The 19,073-nt window shown below is 36.9% G+C and overlaps 2 protein-coding genes and 1 long non-coding RNA gene across 4 annotated transcripts; 1 reads left to right on the top strand and 2 right to left on the bottom strand.

Moving 5' to 3' along the window:
* The first annotated feature begins 5,754 nt into the window (after positions 1–5,754).
* On the top strand, positions 5,755–6,865 carry LOC131244544 (uncharacterized). 2 transcript variants are annotated; one of them, XM_058244084.1, is made up of 4 exons: positions 5,755–5,798; positions 5,881–5,973; positions 6,056–6,163; positions 6,249–6,865. In XM_058244084.1, exon 4 carries the CDS (start codon positions 6,346–6,348, stop codon positions 6,775–6,777), a length of 432 nt encoding a protein of 143 aa, XP_058100067.1. In that variant the 5' UTR covers positions 5,755–5,798; positions 5,881–5,973; positions 6,056–6,163; positions 6,249–6,345; the 3' UTR covers positions 6,778–6,865. The 2 variants fall into 2 exon arrangements, with proteins under 2 accessions (XP_058100067.1, XP_058100068.1); XM_058244085.1 differs by lacking the exon at positions 5,881–5,973 and having other exon boundaries at positions 5,764–5,798.
* A 3,079-nt stretch (positions 6,866–9,944) lies between these two features.
* On the bottom strand, positions 9,945–11,488 carry LOC131244543 (uncharacterized). Its single transcript, XR_009170369.1, has 3 exons — positions 11,175–11,488; positions 10,125–10,315; positions 9,945–10,051 (listed from the first exon to the last, which is right to left on the bottom strand). It is a non-coding gene; the product is annotated as an uncharacterized LOC131244543 (long non-coding RNA).
* Positions 11,489–18,026: 6,538 nt separating this feature from the next.
* On the bottom strand, positions 18,027–18,523 carry LOC131244542 (uncharacterized). Its single transcript, XM_058244083.1, has 2 exons — positions 18,403–18,523; positions 18,027–18,329 (listed from the first exon to the last, which is right to left on the bottom strand). Exons 1-2 carry the CDS (start codon positions 18,499–18,501, stop codon positions 18,039–18,041), a joined length of 390 nt encoding a protein of 129 aa, XP_058100066.1. The 5' UTR covers positions 18,502–18,523; the 3' UTR covers positions 18,027–18,038.
* Between the last annotated feature and the right edge of the window lie 550 nt (positions 18,524–19,073).

The raw sequence follows: 19,073 nt of genomic DNA, 5'->3' as shown, positions 1-19,073 counted from the left end.
TACTTATAACCTTAACGTAAACCTATTCTCAAATCCCAAAACCTAAACCTAAACCTTAACCTTAACCTATAACTTATACTTATAACCTTAACCTTAACTATAACCTTAACCTATAACCTATACTTATAACCTTAACCTTAACTATAACCTTAACCTATAACCTGTACTTATAACCTTAACTTAAATCTATTCTCAAATCCCAAAACCTAAACTTATAACCTAAACCTAAACCTAAACCTATAACCTAAACCTAAACTTATAACCTTAACCTAAACCTATAATCTATAACCTAAACTCAAATTCCTAAACTTAAACCTACACCTAATCCTAATCTCAACTCCAATTCCCTAAACTTAAACCTAAACTTATACCTATTCTCTATTCCCTAAACCTAAACATATAACATAAACCTAAACTTATGCCTATTCTCTATTCCCTAAACCTAAACATATAACATAAACCTATAACCTAGCCTAATCTTAAAGCTATTTCCGTAAACTGACTTTAGTCTTTTCATTGTAGACATGGATAAGAGTTGGATGCGAGTTAAGAACATGTTTGGTCCAGAGTATAAATAAGGGGTTCAAGAGTTCATGGAATTTGTGTGAAATCGGGCAAATTCAAGGAATAGGATTAGGTGTCCATGTCAAAAATGCAAGAACATGATATATAAGACTTTAGACAAAGTAGAGGACGATTTGTTCATAGTTGGGATTGACCAGGGTTACACTTGGTGGATCTATCATGGTGAAGATATGACCCATAGAGTTGAGCTCATTGAAGTCCTTGCTAACCCAATTGTGCCGGATGACGAGGATGAAGACGTTGACGAAATGCAAGATATCATAGGGGATGTGTTCAGGGGAATAGCTATAAATACTGATTTTACAGCGACAAGCAGTAGCCAAGATATTCCTCCAATGGGTGATGTCGAATCAAAAAAGTTTAGTAGGTTGTTGAGGGATGCGCAACGTCCACTTTATCCGAGGTGTGAGAACTTCTCCAAGTTGAATTTTCTTATAAAGTTACTTCATTTGAAGACAATAAATCGTTGGAGTAACAAATCGTTCAACATGTTACTTAAGTTATTGAAAGAAGCATTACTGGACGGTGAGACATTGCCTAAGTCTCATTACGAGGCAAAATCCTTGATGCGAGAATTGGGCCTTGGTTATGAACTCATACATGCATGTATAAATGATTGTTTATTATATAAAAAAAAACATGATAAGGCTGAAGAGTGTCAAGAATGTGGAGAGTCTAGGTGGAAGAATGACAAAGCCAATGGTAAGAAAATTCCACGAAAGGTGTTAAGGTACTTCCCATTGAAACCCAGATTGCAAAGATTATTTATGTCTCGTAAGATGGCTAAAAATATTAGGTGGCATAAGGAGAAACGCATTCATGATGATAGTACACTGAGGCACCCTGCGGACTCTGAAGCCTGGTAAAATTTTGACAAGCAACATGACTGGTTTGCGGAGGATTCTCGCAATATTTGACTAGGTCTTACAAGTGATTGTTTTAATCCATTTGGTAATATGAGTAGCTCGTACAGTATGTGCCAGCGGTACTTATGCCCTATAATTTACCTCCTTAGTTGTGTATGAAGGAGTCATTTTTCATGATGTCATTGCTTATTCCTGGACCCAGGTCACCTGGGAATGACATTGATGTGTATTTTCAACCATTAGTAGATGAGTTAAACGAGTTGTGGAGTTAAGGTGTACAAACGTATGATACATTTACAGGACAGACATTTCGATTGCATGCAGCGGTCTTGTGGACAATAAATGACTTTCTCGCGTATGAAAATTTGTTTGGGTGGAGCACGAAGGGTAAGTTGGCTTCTCCTACATGTGGTATTAAGACTTGTTCATTGTCATTAAAGAATGGTAGGAAAATGTGTTATATGGGCCATCGTGGCTTCCTTCCGAGCGATCATAGTTGGCGTAGGAAAATGATGATCTTTAATGGCAAATAAGATCATATGCCACCTCCCAAAGAGCTATCTGGAAAAGACGTAATGCAACAACTGAGTAACATTGGAGAAGTTAGATTTGGTAAGGCATCGCACTTGAAGAAGAGGAAACGTACAGTATTGGAGTATAACTAGAGGAAGAAGAGCATCTTTTTTGAGTTGCCCTATTGGAGTGATCTGAAATTGTGACACAACTTGGATGTCATGCATATTGAGAAAAATATATGTGACAATGTCTTCGGAACATTAATGAACATAGAGAAGAAAACAAAAGACAGTTTCAAGGCTCGATTGGATCTACAAGAAATGAGTTTAAGGAAAGAGTTGCACTTGCAACCACATGAAAATTCGTATACTATACTAGCAGCTTGCTACACGTTGACAAAACTAGAGAGAAAGTGTTTATGTGAATGGTTGAGATCGGTGAAGTTTTCCGATGGGTATGCGTCAAACATATCTCGGCGCGTAAATGTTACAGACTGTAAGGTAACAGGAATGAAAAGTCATGATTGTCACGTCCTTCTGCAACACCTATTGCCGGTTGCGATTAATGGATTCTTGAGCAAGAATATCAGTGCGGCACTGATTAAGTTGGGGATATTCTTTAAGGATTTGTGTTTGAGATCGTTGAATGTAGATGTTATTAAATGACTGGAGAGGGACATTGTCGTAATCCTTTCCAAACTTAAAAGAATATTTTCACTTGCATTTTTCGATGTCATGGTACACCTAGCGATTCACTTACCGCACGAGGTGAAGCTTGCAGGCCCAATATAATATCATTGGATATATCCGATCGAAAGGTGGTACCAATAAGTTAAAATTTTTATTCATTCCATAAACTACATATATCCATGTTTTCATACGTATAAAATAGTGGTTTTGTGTACAGGTACCTTCACACACTGAAACAATTTATGAGGAATAAGGCACGACCGTAGGGGTCGATAGTTGAAGCATACATTGATAATGAGTGCCTTACATTTTGTTCCATGTATCTTCGTGGCATAGAGACTAGATTCAACCAAGAAGGTTGAAATGCCGATGAAGGGCAGGAGCATGAACAAGGACTCGTATCTGTATTTGCATATTACGTTCATCCTTTAGGATCCCCGACATTTTAGGATATGGACCTTGGGGATCTAGCAATGGTGCAGTGGTATGTGTTGTATAATTGTGAAGAAATAAAGTCATACTTGGAGTAAGTCTTCCCTCGATTATTATTTTCTCTACGTACGATGATCTTAACGTTTCTTGTTGATGACGTGCCATTTACGTGTAGCGAACACATAAACGAGATGAAGTCTAAATTCCCCACAAATTATGATCGAATGCATCAAGATCAATTTCTAGAATGGTTCACCAAACGTGTAGGATTTCACATTGTATCTCACCACACTTAGCATTTTCGTTGTATTGCACATTATTTCAACTTATAAAAATCCCTAAACAATTATATTCTATACATGATAATAGATGAAGATGTTGCACATGAGCAACTTTGCGGATACGTCTGATGCATTATACTCACTGGCGTGTGGCCCTAATAGACATGTATCTAGATATACAGGTTGTATTGTAAATGGGATTCGGTTCCACACCGAAGAACGTGAGAAGTACAGGACCACACAAAATAGTGGGGTGGTTGTGAAGGGAACAAATGAGGAGGATGAAATTGACTTTTATGGCATTTTGACAGATATTATTGAGCTGAGTTATTGTATGAGAAAGCGGGTGTACTTATTTAGATGTGATTGGTGGGACATTGGAAATAAGAAGTTGGGAATACAGATTGACAACTACTTTACGAGCATAAATTTATCTCAGAAGTAGTTTAAGGACGACCCATTTGTCCTTGCCAGCCATGCCGAACAAGTATTTTACCTCGCTGACACCAAGTTAAGCAGCTCTTGGCATGTGGTGCAGAAAATAAAGCCCAGGAACGTATTTGACGTTCCCGTACCAAAAGTTGAAGATGGCGAGGACGGGGGAAATGACACATTTAGGGTTGAAGAAGCATATTAAGAAAACATGCCATCTAGGGATACACGGACTGATTCAAGTGTTGATATTGATGTGGTGTAATTAGACAGAGATGATGTGCCACCTGATCATGTTGATGCCTCAATAATACGTGATATTGTTACAGATGATAGCGGTTTCATTGATGACGACGTTACGGACAATGAGGATGAAATACTGATCAGCGATAGTGATGGTGAAGAAATAGCCCTAAGCGATAGTGATACATACAATGATTATTAAATGTACACATGATTTACATGTTATTTTTTAATTTGAATAATTTATGTATTCCATGTATACGTGAAAATTACAAGTCATGATTAATTCTTTTTATTGACTTTTTTATAATTTACATTTGCAGTTGAGTCAATTTCTGATCATGTCCTCCTTAAACCGGAGCATAGCAGAAGCACACAACATACTTCATCAGCTGTTGGATGTTTCGGTCCTATCTTTTTCTGGTAGGGCCATAGAGATACCTGGTCTGGTCGATGGGTGTAGAGTGGAATATATCGACAATGACTCAGAGAAAAGATTATGCCATCTTAAAGAAATTCCGGGGCTGATGGAGATATATAACCACGGGAATTGAGATATGGAAGATGCGATTCTGTCACTTGCACATCTGAATGGAGTCTCGAGAGACCAGATTTCTTCTATTATGACTGGCATGTTGGTTGTAAATATGTCGAGTGCTTCACACGAAATGACATATGCTTTTGAAGCATACGATAGCTTACGCAGGGAGTACTTCAGATAGTTTACCTCAAAGTTGTTTCGTATTACAACAAAATATGTGTATTTAATATAGAAGACAATGTATAATGGAATTTTCAATAGTTATAAATTAAAGTTTACATTTTTATTATATTCTGCTTGCATAATAGTGTAATGGTCTAATTATATTTTAATCATCTCTCTAAGCATAAGCACAAATGCATTGTACCATCAACACGTATAATGTTTTAGTATATTTCACTTGTATTGACATTGTTTAAATTTATAAGTTCGTAGCTCGCACATATTCAGTGATGGCACCAGGTGGGAGAGTACGTCGTTCACGCACTGGATCTACCCCTTCTACCCGTGATGCGATGGAGCCAGCATCACCGTCACATGTTGCATCACATGTGTCTGATCCCTCAGTCGCACATACACCGGACACTGCATGTAAGTTTAGACGTATATTTCTTTTAATGATTTCTGTTTATGTTTAGACTTACATATTTCTTTTGTAACAGCGTCATCGACCAGTCGACGAGGACGTGGATCCACGCGTGAGTTGCTTTTAGAGCGACTTATGCGTGAGGGTAGGGTGATGGTAGAGTTCCCACAAGACTGCATTAGACCTATTGGGAACAATGCCATGTTGTTTATGTCGGAGGTCGGTGTCTTATGCCGATCTCTGATCCCCCCACCACCCCCCATTGGGGAGACGTGACAGATGATGTGCGGCAGCTCATCCGTCAGCGCTTTCAGGTAAATTTTAGTAAATTAAAATTTATTTTATAAAATTTCATTTACGGTTAAGTTATTTTCTTAATAAGTTTATTGTCTTAATCTATTATTTATGAAACTGCAGGATACATTTGACTTGGATTTGAGTGTTCTGCACATCTCCCATGCCATCGACAACATGATGAAGGAGCGGTTCAAGGATTACAGCAGTAAGTTACACCAGCAGTACAAGTGGTGCACGAGCCATGAGGAGGCCGTACAGTCCGCACCGCTGCACGTGACCGATGAGAACTGACAGATACTTTACGATAGGTTTTCGTCTGATTCTTTTCAGGTAATATTTACATATTTATGATATTTTAACGTAATAATTAAATTCATAATTAATAACAATGTATTATAAATAATGTGTTCAGAAGAGGAGCAAAATAAATTCTGACAACAGAGGAAAGTTAGAAGTGAACCACGTAGTTGGGTCAAAGTCATTTGTACGATTTCATCACGACATGGTAAGAAAGTACTGGTAATTATTACATTTATATATTCTTTCCATGCATTTATATTAACTCTATTGTCTTTTCGATTATGCAGCGAGATTTCGTCACTGGCCAGGAGCCTGGATCAGTAGACTTCTACAAAGGGACTCACTGTCGGCAGGCGACGGGATCTTGGGTACATCCTAGAGCCAGCGAGATTTGGGTAAAGATCCTTACATTGTATAATTTATTTGCATTAAATTATAATAATGTCATTTATTATGAAAATTCATATGTTTTCATTACAGGAGGAGATGGACACCTTACGCAGTCAGCCCACTCCCGATGGTACTTAGTGGAGTGAGCAAGAGATCTTGAGTCAGGTGCTTGGCACCTGTTCTGGATATGTGCGTGGGTTTGGCCATGGTGCCAAGCTCATGTTACCCACTAGAGCTGCCTCCAGTCGATCTATCGTTGTTGGCGACAGCGCCGTACGCTGAGCTGATACCGCAGAGAGAGGTTCAGCAGCTACGGGTCGTCGTCGATGACATCAAAGATCAACTGGATAGGCAAAGGGAGGAGCAGGAGAGGAGGATGATGGATCAGTTGGCGAGGCAGAGGGAGGAGCAGGAGAGGAGGATAGAGGAGGAGCTGGCGAGGCAGAGGGAGGAGCAAGAGAGGAGGATGGAGGAGGAGCTGGCGAGGCAGAGGGAGGAGCAGGAGAGGAGGATGGAGGAGATACGGGTGGAGCATGAGCAACGGATGATGGAGATGTTTCAGGTTTTCGCTGCACGCTTACCCACCGATGCCCCACCACCTCCGCCTTCATCTTTGTGATTTTTTGTATATTTGTTTATGATATTAAGTTTATATGTATTTATACGTGAATGAATGTGATGCGGATAAGATTGTTTGTGTTTGGATGCATGTAATTTATGTTTGGGTTTGGGTTAATTTAGATGGATGTGAATGCGAATATGATGAAATATATTATATAACAAGTGTATATCAGGATGAATATGATGAAATATATTGTTAATAGGTGTATATCAGGAATTTTGCGCGAAATTTTGAGCTGCATATTTTTTAAAAAAGAGACTTTTAGCAACGTAAATTTTCGTAGCTAAAAGTTTAATAAATGTTTTTTGGCGACGAAAATTTTCATAGCTAAAAGTTTTGTAATTTATTTTTATCTGCGAAAATTTTCGCTGCTAATAGTCTTGTAAAGTTTTTAGTAACGAAAATTTTCGTCGCTAAAAGTGGAACGATTTTTTAGCAGCGACTTTTAAAAGTGGAACGGATTTTTTAGCAGTGAAAATTTTCGCTGTTAAAAAAGTCTTTCACAGTTTTTTAGTGGCGAAAATTTTCGTCACTAAAAGTGGAAGGATTTTTTAGCAGCGAAAATTTTCGCTGCTAAAAGTCTTTTATAGTTTTTTTAACGAGGAAAATTTTTGTTGCTAAAAAAATTTCCAAGACTTTTAGCAGTGAAAATACGGTTTTTTTTCACTAAAAAGCTTGCTTTAGTGATGATTTTAATTTTTGCTGATAAAACTATTGTATGTCGGTCTTTTAGCGATGAAAATTTTCATCACTAAAGGTTTTTAGCTACAAAATTTTGACTTTTAGCGATGAAAATTTTCGTCGCTAAAAGTGGTATTTCTTGTAGTGTAGTTTGCTTTATTTAACTGCAACCTGACCTGATATTGCTTTTAGCGTAGGTATTTGTGTTAGATATCAATCTGACCCTAAAGAGTCACATCTAATTGCCATTAAGTGGATTATGTGATATGTCGCTAGTTCAGCAAATCTTGGTCTCTGGTATCCACATGATACTAGTGTGCAATTAGCTGGTTACACGGATGCTGATTGGGCTGGTATCATTAATGATCGAAAATCAACTAGTGGTGGTTGTTTCTATGTAAGGAACTATTTAGTTTCTTGGCTAAGTAAGATACAAAGTTCCGTATCACTTTCAACAGCTGAGGTTGAATACATTGCTGCAGGTAATGCATGCACTCAGCTTGTATGGATGAAAAGAATGCTAAGCAATTACGGAATTGCACAAGATTCTATAGTCTTATATTGTGATAATTCAAGCATAATTAATATCTCTAAAATTCCAATCCAACATTCACGAACCAAGCATATTGACATTAGATATCACTATATTCGTGAATTAGTGGAAGACAAGACAATTTCTTTGGATTATATTCCGACCGAGAATCAATTAGTTGACATATTCACAAAATCGCTCGACAAAAGTAGGTTTGCAAAATTAAAATTTGATCTTGGTATGTGTAATATGAATTGATAATTCATGTCTTTTTTTATCATAATGTATATATTTTTATTTTAAAATTTTTCAGATTTTAAAATTTATGAAAAATTGTAAATTTTGTGAGGTGCACGACCAGTCGAGTACATACTCGACCAGTCGTGGCACGACCGGTCGAGCATCTACTCAACCAGTCGTGAATCACGGGTTTGGCCTTTTATTTGGGGAAAAATCACTTTTTCTTCATTTGGGTCTTCTTCTCCAATGAGCCCTACCTCGACCGGTCGAACCCATCTTCGATTCCTCCATGGTTAGTGCATTATTTTCATTTTTCTTGTTGATTCAAGTCCTTTCACTACACTAAAATCGTCATTCAGGAATGGTTTTAAACCGTTCCTAAATACTTCAGGAACGGTTTAATACCGTTCCTAAATGAGGCGTCGCAGAAAATCAGGAACGGTTCAGAACTGTTTTAGGTATCATTTCAATTTTTAGAAACGAAATTTTAGGAACGGTTTTAAACCGTTCTGGTGCCAACGGTCACATTTTGGGCACAAAATTTTAGAAACGGTTTTGAATGCTTATTAATGTTGCTAACAATCATATTTTAGGATGGAATTTTAAGAACAATTTCAAACCCTGATAAACACGAAATTTAGGGTCAGGGGAAATAAATTAACAGACGTTTATTGCATTCCATTAAAATAAAGATTAATTTAAAGAAAAATGTAAGCTAATCTATACAAGGCATTTCCAAAGTCATGAAATAAGCAAACATCATGAACATCCTTAGACAAACTTTGAAACAAGAAAGGTCCCTTACCATGAAAGAGAATTACTTTTAATAAAAGATGATTTTTATCCATAACCCCTCATCTACAAATCAAGAAGAACAATGCCATGCCCACCGCTACTTGTACAATTGGATAGGATTGCTGAGCAGGAAAAAATCTAGAAAAACATCAATGCATGCTAATATCCAAAAACACAAATGTGTGTGTGTGTGTGTGTGTGTGTGTGAGAGAGAGAGAGAGAGAGAGAGAGAGAGAGAGAGAGAGAGAGAGAGAGAGAGAGCATTTAAATTTCGAAATAATAAAAACATAGCAAAAGAATTCCACAACAGCAAATTAAGCAAATTAACCAGCATACATCCTTCGGAGGTTTTTACTAAAGAAAGAAAAAAAAACCTTAAGAAGGCTCTCCCTAAGATGTAAAATAGAATATGGAAAGCAGAACTCCCTTCTAGATTCTACAAGAAGAGTGCGCTCTTCAGGAGTTTTATCTGAATGTATGTCTAGCTCGCTTGCAGTATGGCTGTGCAGAGATGATCGGGGTGAGTAAGTTAGCTGATATATGCAAAGCTGAAATTGAGGACATTGCAATAATAGATAGAAGCTTTTTATGCAAAATAAAAGAACCATAGCCAACACATTATCGCATGCATTGTGGTCAATCAGTAATTCTGAATGACAAAAGGGACATTGTCTTCATTACTGCGCCCCAAAAAAAAACAATTTTGAATAGCAAAAATAGTGATATCATGGTCATTGTTAGGGAGAAACCAAAATAAATAATAATAATAATAATAATAATAATAATAATAATTGTGGAAGTCCATTCTAATACCAAGCAAAGGTTCTCTTTCCACCTGGGAGAAGTTTTGCAAGCCACAAAGGCATGCGCGCTCCACGAACCATTACAGCAAGCATATGCCAACCTGCCAAGCGAACCACCACTTTACAAAAAGAATTTGGCATATGTGGCTTTCTCCTGATTTTTGCAGGCATATGCCAACCTGCCAGGTGATCCATCACATAGAAATGTTCATAGGAGTACCTGTAGAAAAGAAAGGGAAGAAATAAAATAGGAAATTGACAGATGAAGTTGACTCTTGTGCCATGAATCTTACTGTAGGAAGCGTTAAAATGGACAGATGCATTAGGTAGTGTCACCTTTAATCCATAGTTGCTGCATTAATATATAAGAATCCATTCTCTTATGCTTAACCATGATAAGAAATCATTCTATAAGAATCAATTCTCTTGTGCTTAACCATGATAAGAAATCATTCCATATCATTATTGCGTAATGTATTGTACCCTTAGGATATGGAAACATATTGGTTATTGCATAGGATATATCAGTTGTTTTTTGGAAAGAGAACTGATTTTTTTTTCAGGGTGCATTTTTGAAACACTGATTGCCACAAAGACACAAATCCCTTAAATTACTTACGGGTTTTATTGGTCCATTTGCTATAATTTCCAGATTAAAATTAATTGTATTTCCCAAAAAAAAAAAAAAAAAAAACATAAAAACAAAACATATTAAGCAGATTAATTGAATAAGGAATTCAAAAGAAAATCCTACACATTATAAAGAAAACCCAAATCATGCATTAGTAATTAAAGGGATAGAGAATGGAATAATCCTGACATGAAGAGGAACAGAAAAAAAAAAAAACAAAAACAGAGAAAATGGATTAAAATAATCAGTTCATGATTATGTAAAATCAATGCCATTTGCAAATATCACACCATATGCTTTTGCTGATTCCATATGATCCCTTGAGAATTATGAATAAGAATAATTGTAGCAATATAAGCCTTACATTTGCTTTGGAAGGCTTTGATCCTTTGGATCTTCTAGCTGCAATTTGTAGATATAGAAGAAGAGGAAAAAAGAAGAGCAAGCTTGTTTAAGGTATAATGAGGTAATTTTTGCAAGTGACTGCACATATCAATCTTGGAAGAAACTCACAGTTTAGTCAGCTTAGAACTTCTCTTCTCTTGCCTTCCAATTTCTCCTTCATATCAGAAACAAACTCGAACTGAGGAGCATATGAAACTTGTAGCTGCACATCTGCAACTTAAACATATAAGCATGTGAAAGCAATTAAACCAATTACCAAAATCCAAACAAACAGCATTCCAGCAACATAACTGAAACTTAGTTTCACCTTACCTTGCCACAGACCACATTGGGTTCCAAGTCTCTGGATGAACTGAAAGAAGATGAAAAGAAAATTTTCAAGTTATAAGAAACATCACAACTTACAAATATCACACCAATAGATAGTTCAGCCCAAGACTTACAATCGCTCATGGACAGGCGTATCCTTTTTTGTGTGGCGAACCATCCCTTGGGAGTGATCATGCTATCTCATAGAAAATAGATTGTATTGGCAATAATAATCGATTTTGGTGTAGTGATCATACAACTAAAACACATCACCTGTCATTAGCCTATCAAAGGTAATGCTAAGATAATGGGTTCTCTATCCACATTATCAGTTATAATCAAAATAAAACAGTTTATAGTTATAAAGGATACAAAGAAGAAGAACGAGGGCGCTCTTCAACTTTATTGGGCATCCCTTGATTCAGAGGCTTAAGATCTTTTATCTGCTCCTTGCATCAAAATAGCAATTTCTCACCTGTTGAATAGCTCTTTTCTTCCACTAGATTAATATTAGAGCTAATGGTAAATGTATATACAATTAGTTTAATAAATGTACGACAGGAGGCGTCCATGTTAGGAACTTTTTCTAATACTGATCTAGATGAGCCAGGAAGCCTTGATGATAGTACTTTCGATCACAGCAGTGGTGTGAGCAAAAACAACTGTCTTCCATTCTTTTAAGATGGCCTTCTTTCATTCTATAACGTAGATCCTCACATTCTTCCTGCGACCACAAACATGCAACAAAGAACAATTCTAAGAGATGGTGCTAGCATGGGCATTGATATGTATTAGTTCTAATAATTTATCATGGAGAGATTCTACGACCTAATGTCAACAAGTACAAAAGATCAATAACAATCTGCAAACATATACTAATAGCAGGCTTAAAAACCCACAACATGATGAAGAAATTGGCCAATCAACCTATGCATAAGAAATTCTACAGAAATGCAATTTGATTTCATACTCGGAATCAACTAAACTGAGTCGCTCTAGCTGAATTCCAAGTCAATTAATTTGGTAGCTTATGAAAATTGAGATCAACTATTGAGTATACTTCCCCCAATATCTTTAAAACATAAGCAATTGGTGACAACATTTACCTCAGAGAAGTCATCGTCAGGTACCATGCAAATACGAATATCCTTCATCAGATTGGACACATTCAGGACAATGTCTGTACTAATCTCCCCTATCTTGTAAGACTCAGAAGCCCTCTTTATGCCTAAGAGGATAAAATGGAAATCACGAGCTGCAAATCCAAGAACAAAAAGGAATTCCAATAAAAGTGTATCGAAAGGAATTCCAATCAAAGCGTATCAAAAGGAATTCCAAACATCTTATTCTGTGTATTTTCCAATTAATGGAAACTCATCATCACTTTTTTGGTCCATTTCACCAACATCAAAGATTAAATCCCTTTTATCTTCAGGGAGTTCCTCATGGTTCTTGCCCTTCTTCAATAGGGCATCTGCAGCATGCAGATCTTGCACTGATAAGCCTTCATGCTACTTTATCAAATCCCAGTATTCCTTAAACAAAAAATTCACATGTCTCTGTGTCATTAAAATCCACTTTACCCTGAAAAGAGCATGATAAAGCCACAATAAAGAAGGACAACATCAGACGGCATCAGAAACTTATCATAGGGATGAAAGTAGCATAAGACACGAGAAATTAGAACAACTCGATTGAGAGCGTACCCCATCAGAATCATCCAGGTTTTCTTCTATCAGTAGAGCAAGTCTTAAGCAGTTAGTGCAGAAGCCTTGTTTCCTTTTAACACGCACAACCACAACAGCTCTTGTACATGCTGGTAAACTGAGTTTGGATAGTAGAAGCATTGAAGCATTGAGCTTTTATGGCAGATAAGGCAGGAATGCCAACCTATCAAATCAAATTTCTCATGCTAGTAAATGGTGTTGTTTCTTCTATCATGTAAAATTTCAGCCTAGCAAATGCCAACCTATTTCTCATGCTAGCAAATATACCTTGAAGCTTTTAGCTTTTATGGCATATAAGACAGGTATACCAACCTACAATTTGTGATCGAATATCTTCATCAAGGTTGTGACATGAAGATTCTACATTTTGACATCAAGCCTCACAACATTCTCCTTGATGACAACTTCAAGCCAAAAGTTGCTGACTTTGGGCTCGCAAAGTTCTACCCAACAGATGAAAGCCATTTATCAGTCATAGCTATAGGAGGAACTCTAGGATATATGGCTCCTGAACTATTTTATAAAAATACCTGCAGGCAGGTCTCATACTATTCCCAAGACTTTGATTGCAAGTCAATGGTTCAGATGATTAAGAAAATGGAAAGCGATAACAATATATATATATATATATATGGAAAATGTACTATGCGTTCGACCTCACGAGTCCGTCCCATGAGGTCGAGCTGTGTGGGCCCCACCGTGATGCGTTTCGAACATCTACCCCATCAGTCAGATGCACCATTCCATCGTGGGCCTAGGTCTCAAAAATCAAGTCAATCCGTGACTTGTGTGGGCCACACCACATACAGAAGTGGGGAGGGGCCATGCACCATTAAAACATTCATAATCAGTTTTTTGGGTCCACCGAGATGTTTTTTGCAAATCCAGCCCATCCATTATGTGTGTCCCACTTGGATGAGGGTTCAGACCAAGTTTCAGCAGCATCAAAAACTCAGGTGGGCCCCACCAAGTGCTTTTATATGTTTTAACAGTGTCTTCACATGATTTTAGATGGTATGGCCCACCTGAGTTCCGTATACGGCTGATTTTTGGGATATCCAATAATTTAGAGGGGACCCATTAAATGCACGGTGTTGATGATCGACACGCATCACGGTGGGGCCCACACAGCTCGACCTCATGGGAGCTTATTGTGAGGTCGAGTGCATAGTACCTTTTCCCATATATATATATATAGTCACAATGTGTTTTTAAACTAGAAGAAAACATTGGTCTAGAAACGATTGATGTTGAGGCTTAAACAGAAACATAGCACATGAACAATGGCTTTGAATCTTTTACATATGAAAAACATTAGCAGGCGTCAGAATTCAAGAGTACCAGTCCATAGCCAGTAGCTTCAGTCGAGAGACTAGAACTAGACCAAAAGATCTTAGGTCCTGTAAAACTGCCCTGCATAAGTAAAAGCATACTGATGAAATTCTAAAGACAAGATGGCAATATATTCATTACCGAAAAAAGGAAGGTCAAATACAAAACAAAGGAAAATGGAAAGCTTAAGATTCATCTTGAGCTCACCATCGTTAGCTTACAGAATTCCCTTTGGTAGTCAGCTTGGAGAAAATTTAAAGGAAACCCATTGTTTTAAAGTGTGAAAAAGGCTTTGAATATTTGTTTCTTTAGCAATTGAAGTGCATTGTGAGATTCTAGATCTTAGGAGAGTTGTTGTCATGCCAAGAATAATGGCTAATGGTTGCAATATAAATGCAGCATGATGCAATGAGTGGGCCCTTTAGATAAAAGAGGCTTGGCTAAATTCCAATTGGGTGGGTTTTCTATAATAACCAGACCAATACCAAGTCTCGGGACCATTGAAAACTTGATGGGCTAGGCCTTAATCTTGTTTTTCCTACATTCAGCACCTCTCTCCATTGCATCTTTCAAGGGTTCCAGCCCCCACCAATATCAAACCACTTGATTGCGACTGCACTTAGTTTTAACACTATCTGCAGGCCATGATGAAGTGACAAGGATCCTCTGAGCACTACGCCAAAATCGCCAATTTGCGACGGACCAAATCCGTCGTAAAACCAAATAAACGACGGATTTCGACCGTCGCTGGGTCCGTCGCTGTTTACTGGGTCGTTTTTTTTTCGACGGATAAAATCCGTCGTTTAATCTGCGACGGATAACGTCCGTCGTTTCATAGCGACGGATAAGATCCGTCGTAAAAAATAAAAAATCCGTCGATAAAATTCAAGAAATCAATTGTTACTAAAAATATTAGCGACGGATAAGATCCGTCGCTAATATAAGTAAGCGACGGACCTCAAATCCGTCGTTGATTTTCAACGGTCAGAAATTAGCGATGGACCTCAAATCCGTCGTTGACGTTCAACAGTCGAAAATTAGTGACGGATAAGGTCCGTCGCTAATATGAGTAAGCGACGGACCTCAAATCCGTCGTTGGTTGTTAATGTTCACAAATTAGCTACGGATTTGGTCCGTCGCTAAAATATCTATAAATAAAACAAAATATTGATAAATTATTATTATTATTTTTTTAATCTTGCACCTGATAGTCATTCAAAAAATAATTCACACTACTGTTTGATAAGAATCCTATTCACAAAATTGGTAACAACTCAATTCAATAAAAGAGGAAATGACCCAAGTGGCCCACTCCAACAAAAATTGACTTACCCTACTAACTAAACATTTCCCCCTCTTAAACTAGGACCCGTACAAAAGAAATTACCCAGAACTTCAACTGTTGGCTATGCCTTGCCTTGAACTGGCTACTTGGTATCTGCTCTTGTTCAACCTTCTTTTGAGCCCTTCCTACATATATTACAAACAACCAGATTCAATCCAAGAAAAGAATAGTTTAGTCAACCCTTCATATATTACAAATAACCAGCTCAAATCCATGAAATGTGAAGAGTTTAATCAACTAAAACCAATTAACAAAATAAAAGATTAGAATTCATCCTAGCCATTAGAGGTTCAGGTAAGAGCATTTCTTAACTTCATAGCATTCACTGGGAGAGTACAATACAGTTTGAAAGGATCTTTAGATGTTGGAATCAACACACAACAGTGCAAGGCATTCTGCATTTAATGCCCTAGTGTCTAACGACATGACCAAAAGAAAGTGTAGGAACTGGGAAATTCCTATTTCCCAACAATTCGAACTCTTTTATGAGCAGGGATAATGCATCAAGTTCAGCTAAGTTGGACCGTAGGTTATTGTTCAGCCAGTGGACAACTTGTAACCTGTCGTGCATGCAACATCCAACTTGTCCAAAAGGTGGGCCTACCATGAGGAGCACCTTGTGCAAAAATCAGCACAATCCATGCATCAGATGAACCCTATATGTATAGATGCCCTGACCCATAATTCAGGCTGGTCCCACATGCATGTTGACTATTTGGGACCACATGAAGAAACTTGATTTGTATACGAAAATATCATGTGTTTGGTCAAGCACATATTGTCTATTTGAAAGGGAAAAAAGAGAGGAGAAAATGTACCCATTTAAATAGATATCCATGGTTTAGATTCCATGTATATGAGAGATTCATGCCAAAGATCCTAGCAACCAATGAATAAATAGAGAGGCAAACAATTCCAGAGCTAAGGAAGAGCTCTAGGTGTAATGGAAAAGAAGAAAAGATAAATAGATCCCCAAACATGCATTGCAACTAAAACAAATACTGTTAGTAGTAAAATGCAAGAATCTGGAGATCAAACTAAAGAAAAGAATCCAATGCATGTGCAGTTCATTACCAATGTCCTTGTAAAATCTCACCTAAATCAGTTGATTTCAATGACTGGGGAAAAAAAAACCATGATTGTCAATTGCATTAACATCTTCAGTTTTGCCATAACCATCACCATTGGAGTCAGCCATGTATGCTGTAAAAGATACAAAACTTGAAAATGCCCACAGAAGTGCTTAATGCAAGTGCAAGGGATGATATTAGACTAAAAAAATCCCAGATAACTTTGGAATGAAAAAATAAGGAAAAAAATAGCAAATTCAATCACATAAACCGAACACTTGCAACCGTCTATCACACAAATCGCATTAAAAGAAGAAAAAATAAACATTAAACTATCTATTCATTTCCTACCAAACATGCCAGGTTGGTATTTGTTAAATCTGAATTCCAAAGTATGAATCTGAAGTTGGAAAACTAGTGGTGAATGGATGTTTGGTTTATCCAAAAGGTATCCAGTTTGAAGCTAAAAGGCATAAAAAGTACATCTTCCAAGTTCTTTTACTCGGTCTTCCACTCAAAACAAAATGTTTACTATTGATCCTAGTATTATCTATTACATACTAGTAACATACAACCAATATTGGGGCACCATACCATAAGCTACAAAATTTCATGTCCCCCTAAACAAGGCATCCTTCATTGATAACATATATATATATATATATATATATATATATATATATATATATATATAATAAGTTTTTTTTTTTCATTTACATTCACAAATACATTCATCATCCATCAAACTATAAACAACATTTACAAAAAATAAAATATATCCAACAAACTCTTAATAATAATTTACAACTTAACCTAATGGGAACCGTTATGCACCGTAATGTCTTACGGCAGAGCGGGTTCTGAGGAGTTACAAGTTGACTCTAACGACAGCATATAAATGAAGCGATAAAGATATAAATGATTTGAGATTAATTAAAGGTTTCGAGAACTTACATCTACCTCGCTCTTATTGCCAAGTAGTCCCGACGAAAATGCATCCACACTACGAGAAGGGAAAAAAAATAAAATTTGTGGCTGCACCGATACAGTCTAGTATGAACGGGCTGCCTACGTACCCAATGTTTAGAAGATTGGGATTAAGCCACTACGTAGTTCTTAATATTTAAATCAGAACATTTTACGCATAAACAAAGAAAAAATTAAAATAAATCATAATAGAAATATGTGTACCTTCTGTCACGCATAAGAAGATGAAAAGCTGCTGAAACAAATCACTAGATTAGTCAAGCAAAACTACTAAAGAATTCAAGATAAAGATTTAGTCAAATAATATCCAAAATAACCTCAAACACAATCCATATGTCCTGACCAAATTACAAAAATATGTTCTTGACTTAGGAAAAGTTTTAAGTAAACTCCTTTAATATCTATGTTTTTGTCAGCACTCTAGGCCAAATGAGAACATCACCCACGTCGCAATCGGCTAACGTCTTCTCAATGTCACCAAACACATTCGCACTGGGAACTTTAACAACATCCAATATAACTTTGATGCAATCTGGAGGGATGCCTACATTATCTCTAATCAGACGCCCACATGCAACAACTCGACTACAAATATCTGTCAAATGACAGATTTGTTCCACCCATAAAAGTGGAGGTGGAGGTGGAGCTGACTCATCACAATGACTTGAGGTATCGCCAGATCGAGAAAATGCCTACAAGAAATAATTTTTATTATTTTCATGGATAAAATAGTAACTGTACATTATTCTTTTATTGTTAAAATACCTGAGAACCAGCAGTGCCTGGAGAGCATTGCATTGGTTGAACTGGAGTATTTATTTGATTCTGAACTTCAAGCAAACGTTCTCCAATGGTCAATATCATGTCCTTGCACTCGTTGATCTTGTTTTCCATTTGCTCTTTTAATACAATCATCGATGCTTTAACCTCAGCAATTTTACCCTTTCCTTCTCTAATTTCATTAATGTAAGGGGTTGAAGCAATAATGATAGTTTTTGCAATATGACCCAACCCCCTTGCACGTCCTCTTTTATCAAGACCACAAACCTAAATGATAATCAACCATTATTAGTAATGCATGTATATTAGTAACAAAAAATGTTCAGAAAGCTAAGTATGTCAAAGTGAAGAGAATGAATGAAAAACCTGTGCAACCGGGTCGTGATTTAAATCATTATGTATACAAGCCGGGTCATTGGCAATTATGTCTTTTATTTTTTCCGTTGTGATGCTCAGCTCCTGTGAAGGGAGAGACCCATCAGATCTAGTATGAGTTACTAGAAACAATTCAGTTCTCGTGATTTGAGTATCTGAATTTTTTTGTTGCTGTAATTTACAATGAGAAATCATGTTAATTATTCTATATTCTAAATTGGATTAAAAGAAACTAAAGTTATATTAAAAACTTACAATCAACTATGCCGTCCTAATAGATC

The sequence above is a fragment of the Magnolia sinica genome, chromosome 4 (assembly GCF_029962835.1).
Source record: "Magnolia sinica isolate HGM2019 chromosome 4, MsV1, whole genome shotgun sequence".
NCBI lineage: Eukaryota > Viridiplantae > Streptophyta > Magnoliopsida > Magnoliales > Magnoliaceae > Magnolia > Magnolia sinica.
This window is presented reverse-complemented; position numbering and strand designations above follow the sequence as displayed.

What these genes read in the sequence shown, in the direction of transcription:
- LOC131244544 (XM_058244084.1), top strand. Translation starts at nt 6,346, where the DNA reads ATGTGCGTGGGTTTGGCCATGGTGCCAAGCTCATGTTACCCACTAGAG.
- LOC131244542 (XM_058244083.1), bottom strand. Translation starts at nt 18,501, where the DNA reads ATGATATTGACCATTGGAGAACGTTTGCTTGAAGTTCAGAATCAAATA. An exon ending in CAGGCACTGCTGGTTCTCAG is followed by an intron (nt 18,330 to 18,402) that starts GTATTTTAACAA and finishes TATTTCTTGTAG; the next exon opens with GCATTTTCTCGATCTGGCGA.